Below are 17,393 nucleotides of genomic sequence, written 5' to 3'. Positions count from 1 at the left end.
CTGTTAGTTAAGTCTTCTGACTTCAAGTCTTACCATATTTCTGCTGTAACACAACACCAGACTTGTAGACTCAAATGGAAAAACACAGCACTGCTTGTCCATACAGCCACATGCAACCAAACTACTACAACCCAGGTGAGAAAAAAACCACTAGAGCACTGCTTCAGATCTGGAGCAAGCTTTACCACCTAAGCAGATTTCATATAACTATGCCCTCATCAAACTCAAGCCTTCTGTCTTTACCTTCAAAGCCTTTCATAATCTGTCAAGGCACCTTATCTCCCATCTCCTGGTCATTTCCCAGTCAAGACCAATTTCTGCTTCCAGCATTCTTTGGTGGCAGTCTCTACCAGCTGTCAGGTAAGAATGTGTCAGGTATTCTGACAGTCACGCTTGTGGGCTGTTCTCCACTGCCTCCACAAAGTTATCCTATTCCTTCACAACTTTCTCTGTAATACCTCCTGAAAGGACCAGTGCTCAACTGTCTGTATGCTGATCCAAACTGCTTGGTTTCCCTGTGTGCCTCTAAGTGCTTCAACCTAACAGACTTCCCCAGTTCCATAATTAATTACCCTTGGAGTACAGGGAGCCTTCATACACATCAGCATATTTCTGGTGCACTGTGTTCTGCTTAAAGGCAAGTTCTCAAATGTGAAGCAGTGATACAAATAACACATTTCTCCTTGATCTCCTCATTTGCATCAGTTCCAAGACAAACAACCACAGAATTCAAGGTGGAACATGAAGAATAATCTCGTGGTTATTTTAGGTTATAATGGCAGGAAGGTGGCAAAAACAGACATGGGCTTACAGGCTTGTCCTTTCCAATTTGCACTACCTGAATTTAAAGCCTCTGGTTTGGGCATGGAGATATCTTAGCACTGAGAGGGGAAGAGAAAGAAGCAAAGAATTTCAATTATATTGAAAAAAAATAATATGCAGAAGAGAAAAAAGTTAAGAAAGGACCAACAGGACAAAGGCAGAAAACCTCTCATAGGAAAAGCAGCTATCAACACAGATTTTAAAATTGGTTTCAATTCTATATGAAGCCCAGAGATTTAATATATAGAGATAGGTAATGAAAAGAACATAAAATACTGGAAGTTTAACCACTTTCTAAAACAAAATATAATACTCATGGAGAACAGAGTCAGGACGGTCAATTACTACAACTTAAATACAAGTCAAGCAAACTTCAGAATCACATTAAGATGTTTAAAAACAAATTTAAATCATACCAACATATTTGAGAACATTATAAATGTTCATATTTAAAACTCAGTGCTGCAGAAGATTTGTTCAGGAGCAAAAAAAAAAAAAAAAAAGCAGGCAGAATTGCATTAGGCTGACAGACATCAAAAGGCAATGTGAAACACTTCACAGCCAAATTCTATTTCAAGTACTGACACCAACCAAAGTCATCACCAAAAGCACACATACAAAGCATGTTCAATAGAACACCCCTTTACTCACTGTAAAGTTGATGCACTTCAGTTTAATTTTCTTGTAAAATATTCACATTTAACACTTGGGTATTAGAAGTAGTAGTACCAGATGCAGAAAAGAAGAACAAGGAAACAAAGCACAGAAAAAGGGGGAAAGCAAAGACCTTCAAAATGTAAATACCTCTAATTCTACACAATTCTGGATTTTATACATCATTAAATGACCTTATCACTTATACAACAGTTCTGCTTAGAAAAACAATTTTTGCTTAAAATTAGAAGTTGAGCCATTACTGTCCAATCCAAACGTAGCTGAGGAGATGCTGCAATAAGCACGAACAACAAAAACACCTAACTAAACTAATACTGAAGCTGAACTAACAATGACACACCATCACAGTGAAACAAATATATACAAAAGCACCCTAGGGAACTGATACTCTTCAAAGATGTAAGCAAAACCCTCTTTCTTTTTACAAAATCTGTAGGGTCACTGGATAATAGCTTCAAACAATGCCATGTATTTTAGCCTTCATATATCTTCAACAGAAACATTATTTGAAATAGCACCTTTCCAAAGAAAACACATCTCACTCAGCTGAGGTCAAGAACTTTATTTTTTGCTCAGGTGAAATTATCCCTGTGCTCATTAGAGGTCTCACCTGAGGAAGGAAATACAGGGTCAAGCCAATCAACTTGAGAACTAAACTAAGCTTTCTTGCTAATTATGCTCTTCACTGACATGAAGTTCCTGGCAAAATAGTTCCAACTGGAGCTAAACTCACTGAAAGTTCATTTTATTACCATTTGCCACAGAAATATTTAATTTCATTCATATTTTTATTTACTGATTACAAAAAAATTGATGACAATTGTTTTTAGCCAAGTACACTGTCATACTTTGAACACTTTCAAATAGTAATTCAAAAAATGAAATTCAACTTGTCAACCTTTTAAACCATATCCTCAGAAAACAGCATTAAAGTGTTTTCATCTACATTCTTGTTCATCAAAGATAATCCTTCTATGGCACAGACCCAAATTTTACCCTCCTGAGCATACATACCAATGAATAATTTGTTCAAATGTCAGTTGCAATTTTCAAAACTCTTTTCTTGCCTCTGAATCTTAAACATCTGTAACAAATACTTGTTTTGAGAGTGCTTTACATTCATGACACTTGACCTTTTGATGTATGCACTACAAAATTTAAGTTTCAAATACCATGCAAGCAGGAAATCTGATCATTTCAGCAGTAGCCATCTGCAAGGTCTAATATCAAATATTAGTTCTGGGTTGCACAAAGTCATGGGCTACAAATCTTTTTCTGCAATTCATAATTAGTTGCAATTTGCTGCTCCCAAAACCACACTTCTCATGGAACATCTGGTCTCAAAAGCTCACCTTAACATTGGAAAAGTACTTAATATTTGGCTGGTGGTGTGCATATATGCACATCCACACAGATTAAGTCTAACTACAGAATTCAAGCATGTCCTCTGTGGGTGGCCAGGACCAGAGATTTCTACTCCAGCAAAAAAGCCTCTTAGTTCTGTAACTGTAAAAGGACATATCAAGAAATATCAAACAACAGGAAAGTGTTTTCCAATGTTCTTGCTGCCTTGTACCTAGTTATTGACATTAAATGTTAACAGCTCATCATGCACCCTACCAAACACTTGAGCTTCTTCACAAACTGAAATTTTCGTTTGCATGATCCTTAGTATAAGTGAAGCACTGTTGAAATCAAAATGTGAACAAGGCTTTTGGAAAACTAACAAGCCACACAAACTTGTAATCCTCTCTAGAATTAAAGTACCATGCTGATTAAAAAAACCCCACAAGTTCAGCATTAACATAACCAAGTACTTTTGGTTAACTAAGTTAGACATATGACAAAAATTGAGGCACTGCATATTTCAGCTTCATTATGTCAGAAGGAAACCTTACCTGAGCCTGTAAAAACAGCCTAATGCACAAATTATTCTGAGCAACTAAAGAAAAAATCCCTGAAGACCCTTACATACAAGAAGTCTTCCAAATATACTCAAGCAAGCAGTGCAATTTCTAAAGGTAAAAATTACTTAGACTCCAGGATCTTCAAAGCATTTCTTCAATAACAGCAACAGAACTTTTGAAAAATGCCCAATGCTGATTTGTGCCACATATAGCTGACTCAAGCAACCAGCACTGCTGCTGGGCTCACAGAAGCTGGAAGAACACAGGATGCTATACTGCTCTTGAAATCCATTTCTTCTCTAGTCATAGGAAAAACCTGACAGAGCACTATTAACTTGCTGTCATATCTGCAAGAACACAGCTACAGCTAATAAAGAGTTTAAAAACAAATATGAAGGAAGATATTAGCCATGACAAGAAGAAAAATATTAGCCTCTCAGAAAATAAAAGGGATCAACTTCACATGCCAGATTCTGCAGAAGAGTTTAAAAAAAGTGGCCTACAGAAACTCTTATTCTCATGAACCTCTCAATATAGGAAAAGCATTCATGACATTTCTTACCTGAGCCCCATCCTTTAACTTCAAGATGCATTCCATTGTGTTGATAGTGATGACAACTGGTTCTGATCCCAGTTTCGTCCATGGCACGTGAATCCGAAGCTCATGAATATGCCCACTTAAAAAAGTAAATGGCAGTTTCAGCTCCTAACAACAACAAAGAATGTAGAATTAACCACTGAAACATATTAAAATTCCAGACACATCTGTAACTCAAAATTGTAATGTTCCATCACAAGTCAAGTCTCCCTCCCCTGATCAGCAGTGTGCCACAGGACTTGGCATTTGCCTTTATAATCACTCACAGGATTATGTCACAATTAGTCTGTTCAAAGGAGACATTTGGGTCACCATGTCCTTGATAATAAAAGATAGCTTAAAACCACCTCTCCCTCACATGAAGCTACTGCAGACTGTTTCACTATTCAAGGTACAAGTAGAAACAGACAGAGTGAAGGTAAATACTTAAATTGATATGCAACCAGTATTACTGTGAAGAGTACAAATTTGGAATGAAATATTGACAATGCCACAGTAAGGCAATTTCTTTTGAAATATTTTAGTGCTTAAGAGTTTTAAGAGCTCAGTTCTTGTAAGACTGGCCCATTGTTGCCCCTTTCACATCAAACTACTTTGTATTTACTAAGTTATTACATTTTTCATTGGCAAAACCAGCCTCCTACACAGCAAGGTCTAATGTAGATGTCTCACTGGTTTAAAAACTTGTGCAAGTCAGTCCAGAGCTTCTAACAAATGCCTGGGCACTCCACCTAACACAAATCAAAACTCTGAGGACAGCCTCAGGGAACCAGCTGCTGCTTGCAGCAATTCAGCAGGAAAGAAGGTGCCAAAGCTTAGATTAAAGGTTCTCAACTAAGTAAATTGGGTACATTCAATACAAAGCTAACAAAGTGTTGCAATTTCCCAGTAGCTTCAGGTGTTCTGCAAAAACTTAGTTCAACACAACCAACAGAAGGGTCAGGCTAGAGGGCTGGTGCCAGGACTAGCAATCAAGATTAGAATAAAGAAAACAATTGTTTACTGTAAAGTAAAGAAGCAATATTTGATATGTTAGGATTTTAAGTCAGCATACTCGACACTAAGTATTCTAATACTCGGGTTTCCGGGATACTTCATCTTTTCACTTTTCTAAAATCTCATTCTGATATTTTTTACTATCAAGTTTTAATGAAGAAAAAACAATATATCTTCACTTCAGGTTGCTTATAGCCTGGTATTTTCATCATCATCTTAGATGTTGCGAACTGCAAGTGCAGTGTATTCTCAGGAGAGAAATAAGTGAATCTAAATCTACTAGGTACAGGGAAGCACTTCTGGGCTTCCTACAATGACCATATAGTTCAACTGCCTGGCCAATTCAGGGCTGACTAGAAGTCAACATATTTTATTAATGCCTCTTACACACTGACAGACTTGGGGTATCCAACTCCTGCAGGAAGCCTGTTCCAGTGTTTGACCACCCTCTCAGTAAGGAAATGCATCCTAATGTCCAGTCAGCCTCCTGTGGTACAGCTCTGAACCATTCCCACATGTCCCATCCCCAAATACCAGGGGGAGGAGCTCAGCATCTCCCTCTCCATGCCCCCTCCTCAGGAAGCTGTAGAGAGTTGTGAGGTCACCCCTCAGACTCCTTTTCTCCAAATGAAACAAGCCCAAAGTCCTCAGTCCCTTCAAACAGGACATTGCCTGCAGCCCTTTCACCACCTTTGTTGCCCCTCCTCTGGACACATTCTCATCCTTCACCCTCATTCTTCAGCTGTGGGCCCCAGAGCAGCGCACAGAGCTCAAGGAGAGGCTGCACCAAGGCTGTGCAGCAGGGCAGTCACCTCTGCCACCAGCTGGGGATGCTGAGTTTGCTGCAGGAAGGGGTTTGTCCTCTGGGCTGCCAGGGTGCATTGCTGACTCCTGCTGAGCCTGCTGCTGACCAGCACACACAGGTTCTTCACTGTATTCTGGTAAATTCATGAACACAAACCCTTCAGGACTCCAGAATTACCCTGTCAAGCCAGGGCTTAAGCACCTTTGCCCCTTGCTCAGGTTAGGTACATGCATCTCATTCAACACAGAATTCCTATGAATGAACAGATGTTACTCAGAGAAGGTCCATGAAACTCAGAAATCAAGCAGGTAAGTTGTTAGGGAATGTCAAACACATATCTACCAGTGGATGCAGAAAGCCTCTTTTCCTGCACTGCCTGACCCTAGACCGATCCTTGCTGTACAGAACTTCTATATGAATAAAATTTGGGGACAGGGGCATTTTGCATTTACTATTTGATATGTACTATAAAGCTTTAAAGTATGCCTACACAATATTTCCATGAAGCTAGCTAATGTAATTTTTTGCCTAAATATATTGCAATAAATATGTTTATCAGTGATAAATTTATGAATAATTAATATATAATCAAATCTCAGTTTTATGTTTTGAAAGCTCCCTAAAAAGTTTTATTTTCTTAAGCAGTTAACATCTCCAAAGTTCAGAGTTGAAATCATCACCATTTACACTTGTAACAGGTTTACATCTTGAGAGTCCTCAGCATGAGCAGAAGCAAGTCAACTATTTTTACCCATACCTGCACCATCACAGCAATAACAGCTGCTAAGAGAAGTAATTTTAGGGAACACTCTTCCCCATTCTGCAGCTGATACCTCCTAACCTTTCTCCTGGTAAAATCAAAAAGTTTATCCTGTATCCAGGAGCTAAGGGTATTGTGTATTCACTACTGACAGAATCTTCTGAGGAGGAAACTACACAAAATTATAGCTCTATTTTTTTGCCAAATACAGCTTTCAGTCTGTAAATTAGTTTTTGGGCCTTAATGAGTACTGATTAATGAAGTATTAAAAACCACACCCATCTCATACTACAAATACTCAACTCCTTCTTCAGCCATGCTTACACAAAGTCACAACTAATTTCAAGTCTCCCTTCTAAGAGATGACAGTTCCAGACTTTCTCATTAAAAGTTCAAAGAAAATTATTGATTTGTTTTTACAAAGTGTTTTTTCTTCATCTTGTTCACTACTATACTTCGGGATTTTAGCCAAAAGTCTCTCCTAAAAATTCAGCCCTAGGCTCACAAGCAACACAAATAAAACTGTCATCCAGACAGTTTTAGTTTAGTTAAGACACTGAAAAGCAAATATTGGGCTGTTTAGCTACAGATCTTGCTATATGATTAATCATACAACAACTTAAGTAGTATCTTTTGTCCCAGAGCTTTTTTTTGGGGGGCAGAGGGGAATTGGGGAAACACATGAAGTGTGGCACAGAAATAAATTATAAAAAACATGCAATCTAAAAATACATCACAACATAAGAGACAATGCCTTCAGAGATCAAGGCAGCAAACTACCACTGTTAACAGTAATAGAAATAAAGTCCCATTCTGGACCTGTCAATGTGTAAGTTTTTGTCATTCATCAATACCACAATGTCTGTTTAGATCCTGGCTTGTCTTTACTTCAGAAGGCATTCTAGAATAGCTGCTTTCCCACTATTTGCTGGATGGATTTAATACATTCTCCCTTTTGTCTAGTTAACCACAAGATATTGAAAGAAATAGAAGTAGGAATTATTTCAAAATAAAGGTGATAAAAGAAAATGCACAACATATTTAGAAGGTAGCACTCTTTCAAAGGAAATTTAGATACAAATGTTATCTGTCAGCAAGGAAACCCATTGTCCTGGTTACAGCCAGGGCAATTAGAATAAAGCAATGTAGAGAACTCTTTGTTGTACTATTCAGTAGACAATACAAATATGTGCCAAATGAAGCAACTTGTTCATAACACAACACAGAACATTTTTATTCCTCCCTGTTTCCTATGCCATCTTTCTCCTTTCATTAAGTACTGCTCGAAATTCTTAATATTTCTTCTTGACTCACAACTGATAAAACGTCGCATTTTAGATTTTCCATTTAATCATATAAATCCTTCACAAAAATATCTATATCACTAAAACCAAACTTCTGGGCTTGACCCATAAATAACTGACTAACATTTAAGACTGCAGACTAGATGATCATAATTCCCCTTTGCCTAAACTCTCCCCTTGCTCTAAAACACAAGACTGTTCTAAAAGTTGGGATGATAGGCAAGTACTCGTTCTCCACATGAGTGTTAACTCAAATACCTTTTCTTCACAGTCAAGGCTGTATTTCACAAGTAACCAGTGGCATATAAAAGACACTTAAGGATACTTCAATGTTCCCACTGACTATTCCCAAAAACTCTTTTAAGTACATTAGAATTTTTCATGTTTCTTTCTATACAAATTCTTTTTAGATCAAGGTATCCTTTGTCTTCCAAAGACTACTTAATCCTTCCCTTCCATATTTGCAAAACAGCTAAAAACTAATTATGGGAATATACACAAGCAGCAAGAAGAATCACGATGTATGCCATCTTTTTGGCACCACTGTGTCAACAGCTACACTACACACAACCTACTTACCAAGTTCAGAGAGAGTTCTGTTCCCTGTGGTACTAACAGGGACTTCACACAAAACTTGACAAAAATGCTTAAAACGCTTTTCCAAAAAATGATATTTAAAGTATTTGTTTCAAAATTATATTACAAATTACTTTCTTGAAGTAGTTTTTGTACAGTATGCATATTATGTACAGATGGAAAATTTCTTGGAATGTTTAGTCTTCTAATAATTGAATCATTCAGGAGAGGAAAAAAAAAAAATCAAAATTTTATTAGATTTAATCTTCAACTAAAGACAATTATTATAAAATCAACTGGCTATTCAGAGAGTGACACGATTATATACAAAAGCTACGCTGTACCTAGAAGATTCAAGCTGAGTACAAGCTAGCACTTGACTTCCACTACTGAATTGGTTTGTACAAAAAAAGGGGGACAGAGAGAAGGACAGACCCTAAGAGCTATTACAATGGCATTCAGCTTAGTTTAATGAAAGCATAAAGCTTACATAAACATATGTAAAAGACAGGTAAAGTATTTTCAGATACTGGATTATTCTCTTCACATTCGGTAAATTTTCTGTCAACAACTGTAATTCATCTGATCTCAAGAGGTATTGGCTCCAACTTGGTCACAAAAAGAAATTAAATTATTCTAAAATATTCTATAAGATGAAGAGCAGTTTATGCTTTGTTCTTATCTGTCCTTTGGGATTCTGTTGGGTGGCTCAGAATAGCACAACATGACATGGGAACACTAACACCAGCTGAAGCACACACTTGTTACCAAATCTGTTACAAAGTGCTTTGTCCAGGTAGTTCGGCACCAATGCTAACACTCCAAAAAACCATGTATAACTCCACAGAAGATGGAATTCTCTGAAAATGATTAAGGCTCTAGACAAATACATCCAGGATAGATGGATTTGTACCCAAGAACCTGAAGTGTGAAATTAAAGCTGTGTTCATGACAGATAAAGAGCAGGGAACCAGGCTGGGCATCACAACCCAGGACAGAACAGTGTTACAAGAGCAGAACAGGTAAGGGAACTACCTTTGGGTATCATGAACCCATCCAGGGAGAGAAGCCAACTAAAATTATATAAACTGGTCATTTTTAGAGACCAGCTTTTCAAGGGAGCTCCTGACAGCTGCAATGGCTTGGATACTTTGCATTACCATATAGGGCTTACTTGAAGAGCTTTGCTGAGCATAATAAACAGCATAATAAACAGCATCCCCTCCACAAAAAAAAAAAAAAAAAAAAAAAAAAAAAAAAAAAAAAAAAAGAAGACACTCTAAATACCCACTGGACCCACTCTCATCTGTGGGTCCAGGCAAGTTCTAAAGAATAATAAGAGGCAAATGAAGATAGTGACATTTTACAAGCACCCAGCCAAATAACATAAAAACAATGAATCTGAGCTAAATCTAAATATTGCATCCATCACATATTCCCATGACCATACCCAAATGGCCATGGGTACATATGGCAGTACTTGCCACAAGAGCCATAACATTATCAGGTTGGGCTGGATATTTAGGAAGCCAGTTCACAGGCAGACAAAGATGAAGCAAGGGATCACCTACCAGCAAATTGCAACTACTGGAAAGGGAACACCACCAATGACAGCAGGAAAATTCTTATAGTGACAGGTAATAAGTTTGATATATCCATCCCAAGTCATCATTTGTTATGAGGACAAACTTTCTCTCCATACAGCAGAGCACTCAAAGAGTTTACCCAGAGAGGAGAGGAGGCAGAGTTCAAGACTCAGTTAAAGAAAAACACATCATGTCTGACATAATGCTGGCAACAGCCCTGCTCAAAACAGGTTGGACTAGATGACCTCCAGAAATCCTTTCTGATCTACCCTTCTTTGTACATATACATTTAAAAAGGCTCACAGGGGAACACATCCTACAGAAATCAGCTCTGTGGACAAGTAATAGATTTTTATTGTACTTGTATGTACCCAGCAATAGACTTGAGAGAAAATACAGAGGCTATGAAACACTTGAAGGAAGACAAGTAAGGTTCTTTAAAAAGCACTGAAAACAAGAGCAAGATCTCTTGTGAGATTGTCTCTTCTTCCAAAACAGGTTCAGAGATTCTTAATTAACCACATGTATATTTTTCACATTTTAAAAGGTGCTCCCTTTTTTAACAGAGACACGCAGTCACCCCAGCCTATTTCAATGCCTCCTCATCAGACACATAAATGAGACTTTCATTTATGTCTAAACTAAGTCTCCCAACATGCAATTTATTCAATTGCTTCGTGTCAGATCAAAATAATTCTTGCCCTATCTTGTCTCACTTTATTTTAGCCAACATTAAAAACACATTCCCTGTATATTTTATTCTTCTTTCAAGGGATGTATTTACTGAATTTCCCATTCTTTGCTGCGTTTCTCTCAGCACCTTCACTTGCTTGGGCTACATCTGGGCACAGAACCCCAGCTGAGCCCTGCTACTCCATGCACAACAGAAAGAAGCTTTATCAGTCTCACACACTCGAGTTGTCAACCCAGATAAGCATGAAAGGAAACCATCCCTATGCTAAGGCTTTACCTGCATACTGACAGCAGGCTCCAAATTCTGTATCTAGTGTTTTACTTGGTCAAGCTTGTTTTTCTAAGGCTAAGTTTTACTGTGTCTTTGATTTAATCCAAAGAAATCAGATGATCAAATATATTCCTCAATTACTCAAGTTTAGATACAACTGGAACAATGAAATCTGAAGTTGGAAAACAATACAAGGCACAAATGGGTTTAATATGCATAATTAAAAAGAGGCCCCACTTTACTTGGTGACCTTTCAACTTAGTTACTAAAAGTAATTTGTAAATATGACTGGAAAAGCAACTCAATTAATGCTCCTACTGTAAAACAATAGTTACTGAAAGAAGAAACATGTCCACAAAAAAGCCTCTCTTCACACTCCATAACTTAGAGAATGTGCAAGGAATTACCAGTCACTGCTAAACAAATGGCATGAAATTAAAGCAAGAATAACTAAGTGCAGGGGGGAAAAATACTTGCATAAGAAGAAAACCAGCAAGCACTAAGTTACTACTTAGCTGTGCAGACCAATCTAAAATAATTCAGACAACTTATTTTTAATCAAAGACATGGATTGTAACTGCTGTAAACATAAGATACCTGTTCAAGTACATCCAACTTTAATTCAAGTTTACTGAGCACAACGTCTCCTCCCCAGAGTGACAGCTGCAGATCTGAAGGCTTCAAGTTCTTTATGTAGCGATTCACATAACTCATCAAAATAGGAGTTACATAGGACTCCAGCATTCTGGAAGATCTCTGTTTTACAGGTCAAGCACTAGGAAAAGGACAAGAAATTGAGATGTCAGTTACATAGCTCCAGTCTAATTTTCAATAATGCAACACTCCCATTGTTTGAAAGTATGAAAATAATTCTGAACATCGTTTATAGTCAGAGGTTCATACAGTTACATACAAAGATGAAATGTGTAGAAAGATGCAAGCACATCTATTTATATGTATGAATTCTCAGGTTACATATTATATGTATATTCACACACACATATCTGTATGTGTGTGTATATATATGTATACACACATATATATATATCAGAACTATTAACTAGCTTGTCCAAAAGAAAAGTCAAATAAACAAACGAAGAAACAGAAAAGGTTATCGACCAGAAATAATTCCTACTTCTATTTCTTTCAATATCTTGTGGTTAACTAGACAGTGGTCACCACTCCCACCATGCTTTCACACAGCATTTAAGTGACAGGAAAACTCCTTATTGGAGTCATTAAAAGGATAAATTTGGATAACATTAAAAAAGGGTAACTCCTAACAGATAAGAGTCCACACTAAAATATCGCCTTAGATGCGCCTCACCGGTGTCAGTACAGTGTACAAGGCAACCCTGCCAGTTTCGTGCCAGCCTGAACTCCAAGGACCCAACATCTGCCATCACTCCCATCCCTCTCCACATCCTTTCCCAAACCCCGCCGTCCTGAGGAGACCCTTCCCCGTCCCGTCACCGCCGCGCCTTCACACGGCTACCTTCCCAAAGCCGGGAACCCCGCGCCCGTACCTTCGGGACACATCCTCGCACGTCCCTCCCGCGGGCCCACGCCCCCTCAGGGCCCCTTTACCTGGCCCCGCTCAGCGCCCCGAGGCTCCGCGCCCACCGCGGGCCGGCCGGGCCGCGGGAGCGCCGCGCACGCAGCGCCTCCGGCAGCGCCTCCCGCCCCGGCTCCGCCGCTCGGGCGCTTCCGGGTTCCCCGGCGCATGCGCGCTGCTCCGACCTCCCTCGGCCGGAAGCGTTTGGCGCGAGCGCGGGGCGGGGCCAGGCCGTGGCTCTGAGGGAGGCGGTGATCACGTGACCTGAGGGGCGGGGCGGGGCTTCCCCGGCGTCCCCGTAAGGCAGCGGGAGCGCGCGGGCCGTGTGACAGGGACAGGGACGCGGAGCGAGCGAGGCTGGGAAGGCCTCGAGGTCACCGAGTCCAGCCTGTGGCCCAACAGCACCATACACGCCGTGTCAACCATACCATGGAACTGAGTGCCACGTGCAATCTTACCTAAACACCCCCAGGGACGATGACTCCACCACCTCCCTGGGAAGTCCGTTCCGGTGTCTGATCACCCACTCTTCTCGTGAATAAATTCCTCCTAACGTCCAACCTGAACATCCTCTGACACAGCTTGAGTTTGTGTCCTCATGTTTTCTCCATTTTTTTCTGAGAGGAGGCGCCAATTCCCATGTGGCTGCAGCCTCCTTTCTGGCAGTGGTAGAGAGCGGTAAGGTCATCCCTGAGCCTCCTTTGCTCCAGGCCAGACACCCCCAGCTCCTCCAGCTGCTCCTCATAGGACTTGTCCTCCAGACCCTTCACCACCTCCATTGCCTTTCTCTGGGCTCTCTCCAGCACCTCAATGTCCTTCCAGAGCTGAGGGGCCCGGGACAGCACACAGCCCTGGACACAGTCTCCTCCCAGGGCCGAGTGGCCCGGCCGCCCCTCAGCTGTGTGTGCCCCACCGTGTGGAGCTTGGACATGGCGGCCTCTGCCCGGAGCTCTGTGAGCCCCTGAGATGTGCCCCTGCCTGAACCAGCCCCAGCTCCACGTTTGGTTCATGTTGTTATAATTGACAAATGGCCATGTTGGGCAAACCCCAGTGGTGGCAAACGCTTGTTCCCACTCTGCTTAATAAAGGTGTGCATTTTCTGGCTCGGTTTAGAATGAGGTTCTGCTTAGGTTCTCAATTTCACCATTTCAGATGTGAGAGGTGTTCCTGACACCCAGGAATGCCCTTGATGTTCTGCATGCTCAAAGTGCTTCTCCCTTCTCTAGATCATAGAGAAGAGCCATCTTTAGCAGGATCGAGTCCCTTTGGGGTTGCTTGTGGCACCCAGAAAATGCCCTGGAAAGGTGAGTTAATAGAATGCAGGCTGACGTGTTGGCATATGGGTGATTTGGAAATGAGCTGAGCTCATTGTTGTCAGGGAATAGTGCAGTAAGCAGTGCCTGTGGGCATGGCTTTGATGTTGATAATTAATAACCTTTTACAAAGGCCTGTGATTTGAGTTTTGAAGGAAAGCCTGGGATGTGCCTCTTGAGTTACATATTCCTCCTGGAAATTTGAAATCCCATGAATTTGATCTGCAGTGTAGTTACATGGCTGAAAAGACAACACTGTACAGTATCTGAGGGAGTACATGTGAAGCTCACACAGCAAATGCTCAGGCAGGAGCCTACCCCTATAGCAGTGCATGTATTGAAATTTGGCTGAGCTAATCAAGGTCTGGAGGCTCCAAATCCTGCTGGATTACCTGTCTGTTCTGCCTCTGGAATAAATGAACCCTGAGCTAACCATGAATCAAACCTCATTTTGCATACACCGTTGCCTCACTTGCTTTGCCCTCTTCACTCATGAATCACAGCTTGTAAGTCAGTATTTCACCTCATGAAAAGTCAAAGCAGCTTGGATTTTCTTCTTACAGTGGTCACCACTCCCACAGCTCATACTTGAGTGTATGTTCAAGCACTCTTCAGTACCTGTGGCATGTTAACCTGTGGCTAAGAGGTGGTAGCAGGCAGATGAGGGACAGGAAAATTTTAACAGTGTCAGTGGTCTTTAATTAATGTTGTGCTTCTGACTAAACAATTTCTGTAGGACTAACGTTCTTGAAGAATTCCTTTGCAGAACTGCTATACCCTTCTGTCCCCTCTGCTAGAGGGGTAGGAGTTGTGAATTTTACTGGCAACACTTTTCAGGAGTATGCGCTGCAAGCCAGCTCAGAGAAATAATCAATGCTAATGGAAACAATCTCATTTATAGCATACCCCCCAACAGAGTTGCATTGACACAACAGAAGGATGTGGCAACTGATAAGTGTAATGTTGAAGCACAGCCTAAAGCCTGCATCAAAAGCCCTTATTTGAACAGAAAAACATTCTTCTGTTTCTTTGTCCATTATGTTATTACCTTTGAATGACATATCCAATCAGTGCTGGAATGTTTTCTGAAAGTTCAGAATTGAAGAACAATGCCCTATTTTGGTGAAAAATCAGTAAGCAAGAAGAAGAGTAAGGGAAAAACATAGTGCTCCTGGCAGCTGCCTGGCAGACCTAGCAGGTGAGAACAACTCTGTAATTTTCCTGGCAGTTATTAGCATTTCATTATCCATCTCAGTTCTTGTTCAAGTATGTTGACACCCTGAATAATTTATTTCCTACAGTAGGAAAAAAAAATAGGGAAAAAATGGAAGGGATCATAAAGGAATAAATCTTTGAAGGAAAGGAGATAAATGGTGGCATGAAACAAGAGTAGCTGGGGAGGGCTATAAAGGTCCCTGATGTACAGAGGATGTGAGCTGAGTACATGGGGAATTTGCAGGTAGTAGGCAGGTGATGTGCAGTAATGAACTTGGGCATACTACAGCAACGAGGGCATGTCTGCTAGAAATGTCAGCTCCTTGAGCTAGTCCAATTTATTCAGTATTTCAACACTTCAGTGAAACATGCAGGATAGGTATAATTAAAATTGCAAATCTAGTGGCATGGGAATCTTGTTCAATCATATAACTTGAGCAATTGTGAGTACCTGAAAAGCTAACAAAAGTAACTACAGTTTACCTGGAGAATGAAAAGGTGCACATGAAACAGTGTCACTTTTGGCTGGACATGAAAAAAACAGCACTTCAAGGAGGTCCTCAGGAAACATATCTGCCTGCAGAGTACATTTTTTTCTTTATAAAAGATTCTATCAATGTGTTTCTGGCTTCAGTGTTATTGCTATAGGCTATTTCCTGTTTTTTGCAACAGAAGTGGGGTCAATGAAATACAAAATGGAGGGGAAAAATAGAGTTCATGAAAAATGAAGAAAATCTAGAAAAGGTAGAGGATGATTAAGTGGCTGTTACAGAATTACTCGATCACAGGATGGTTGGGGTTGGAAGGCACCTCTGGAGATCACCAGTCCAACCCTCCTGCTAAGGCAGGTTCACCTAGAGCAGGCTGCACAGGATTGCATCAAGGACAGTTTGTATCTCCAGAGAAAGAAATTTTCTATCTCCACAACCTCTCCTGTGCAGTGTGTTCCCTGGGTTCTCTGTCAACCTCAGAGTCAAGTTCTTCCTCATGTTTTGCTGGAATTTTCCATGCATCATTTTTCTGCCTGTTGCCCTCATCCTATTGCTTGGCACCACTGGGAAGTGCCTGGCTCCATCCTCTTGACTGGCTTCCTTCAGGTGCTGATAGACATTGATAAGATCCCTTCTCAGGCTTTCCTTCTCCAGCCTAAACAGCCCCAGCTCTCTCAGCCTTTCCTCATCAGTGAGTTGCTCCAGACCCCTTATTAAATTCATAGCACTCCACTGGACACTCTCTAGTAATTCCTTGTCTTCCTTCAACTGGAGACCTGAACACAGCACTGCAGGAATGGCATCAACCAGGGTAAACTACCTGAGGCTGCAGTTAAAGGGAAAAGTAAGGAAAATAGACATCTAAATAGATTTTTAAATGTTTGGCCTGGGCAGTTTACGGTACATAAGACAATCTAAGGTTATTGACAAGAAGGGTTGAGAGACAACCTGGGTGGATCTTCTTTTTTACCTGGAAATAAGGTTTTAGTCCCCCAGCCTCCTTCACTATGTCCCTCAGCTAACACTGGATACTTTAACCAGGTTACTGAGCAATCTGCTGTCAACATCTCTGCTGCTCCAGTGCCTCCAAGTAGGCAGCATGGATATGGGCAACTGGTCCCAGAAGCTTTCAGTCCATTCATGTGGCAGAAAACTGCTGGCTTATGATTCTTTAGAAGGACTGGATAGGACTGAGGTGTCCTATCCAGACTGCATGAAACAGAGTGTGAAGGAGTTTGTAATCATAAATTATCAGTACTAACAGAGATATTTCAGAAACACCTGTGAGGAAAATAAAAATTACTTAGCTTTTCTCCCTTCCTGTTGTAGGTGCTAAAACGTGGACTGGTTGATTTGTAACATTTCTTGTTGGTTCTTTTTCTGTTTTTACTACAAATTATTCTTGTAGTAAATGATGTAGTATATTATAGATAGATGTAAAATATGTGTATAAATGTATTTATATTGTAATATATAAGAATAATGTATTTATATTGTAATATATAAGAATAATGTATTATAAATGTTTGCCCTCTCTTTGAAGGAAAGGAGATAAATGGGTGGCATGAAACAAGAGTAGCTGGAGAGGTTATAAAGGTCCCTGATGTACAGAGGGATGTGAGCTGGGAATTTCCTGCGCTCAAACTAAATTAACTAAAAAAATGTATTTTCTAATATTTTTCAAGCATTAAAAAACTACAGCAACAAAAACAAACAGTATAAATCAATCTGTTTTACTGTTAGAAGTAATTTGGTTATTAGTGATGTCATGTTACCTAATTGTTAAATCATATATAGCAATCAGAAACTGGGAAACAAAAATTGTC

The 17,393-nt window shown here is 40.2% G+C and overlaps 1 protein-coding gene across 3 annotated transcripts in view; it reads right to left on the bottom strand.

Annotated features, from left to right (window-relative positions):
• VPS13B (vacuolar protein sorting 13 homolog B) overlaps window positions 1–12,577 on the bottom strand; it is a 433,545-nt gene extending 420,968 nt beyond the window's left edge. For all 3 annotated transcript variants that reach the window (XM_054270120.1, XM_054270137.1, XM_054270129.1), the window contains exons 1-3: window positions 12,520–12,577; window positions 11,591–11,768; window positions 3,967–4,110 (exon numbers count right to left, since the gene is read on the bottom strand). In XM_054270120.1, the coding sequence (XP_054126095.1) occupies window positions 3,967–4,110; window positions 11,591–11,737 (291 nt within the window). In that variant the 5' untranslated portion in view covers window positions 11,738–11,768; window positions 12,520–12,577. The remainder of the gene's footprint in view (window positions 1–3,966; window positions 4,111–11,590; window positions 11,769–12,519) is intronic.
• Between the last annotated feature and the right edge of the window lie 4,816 nt (window positions 12,578–17,393).

This window comes from Melozone crissalis, unplaced genomic scaffold (genome assembly GCF_028551555.1).
Source record: "Melozone crissalis strain CALT ecotype California unplaced genomic scaffold, PUWL_Pcris_2 ptg000002l_1, whole genome shotgun sequence".
Lineage (NCBI taxonomy): Eukaryota > Metazoa > Chordata > Aves > Passeriformes > Passerellidae > Melozone > Melozone crissalis.
Note: the sequence above shows the minus strand (reverse complement) of the source record. Positions and strands in the feature narration are given on the sequence as shown.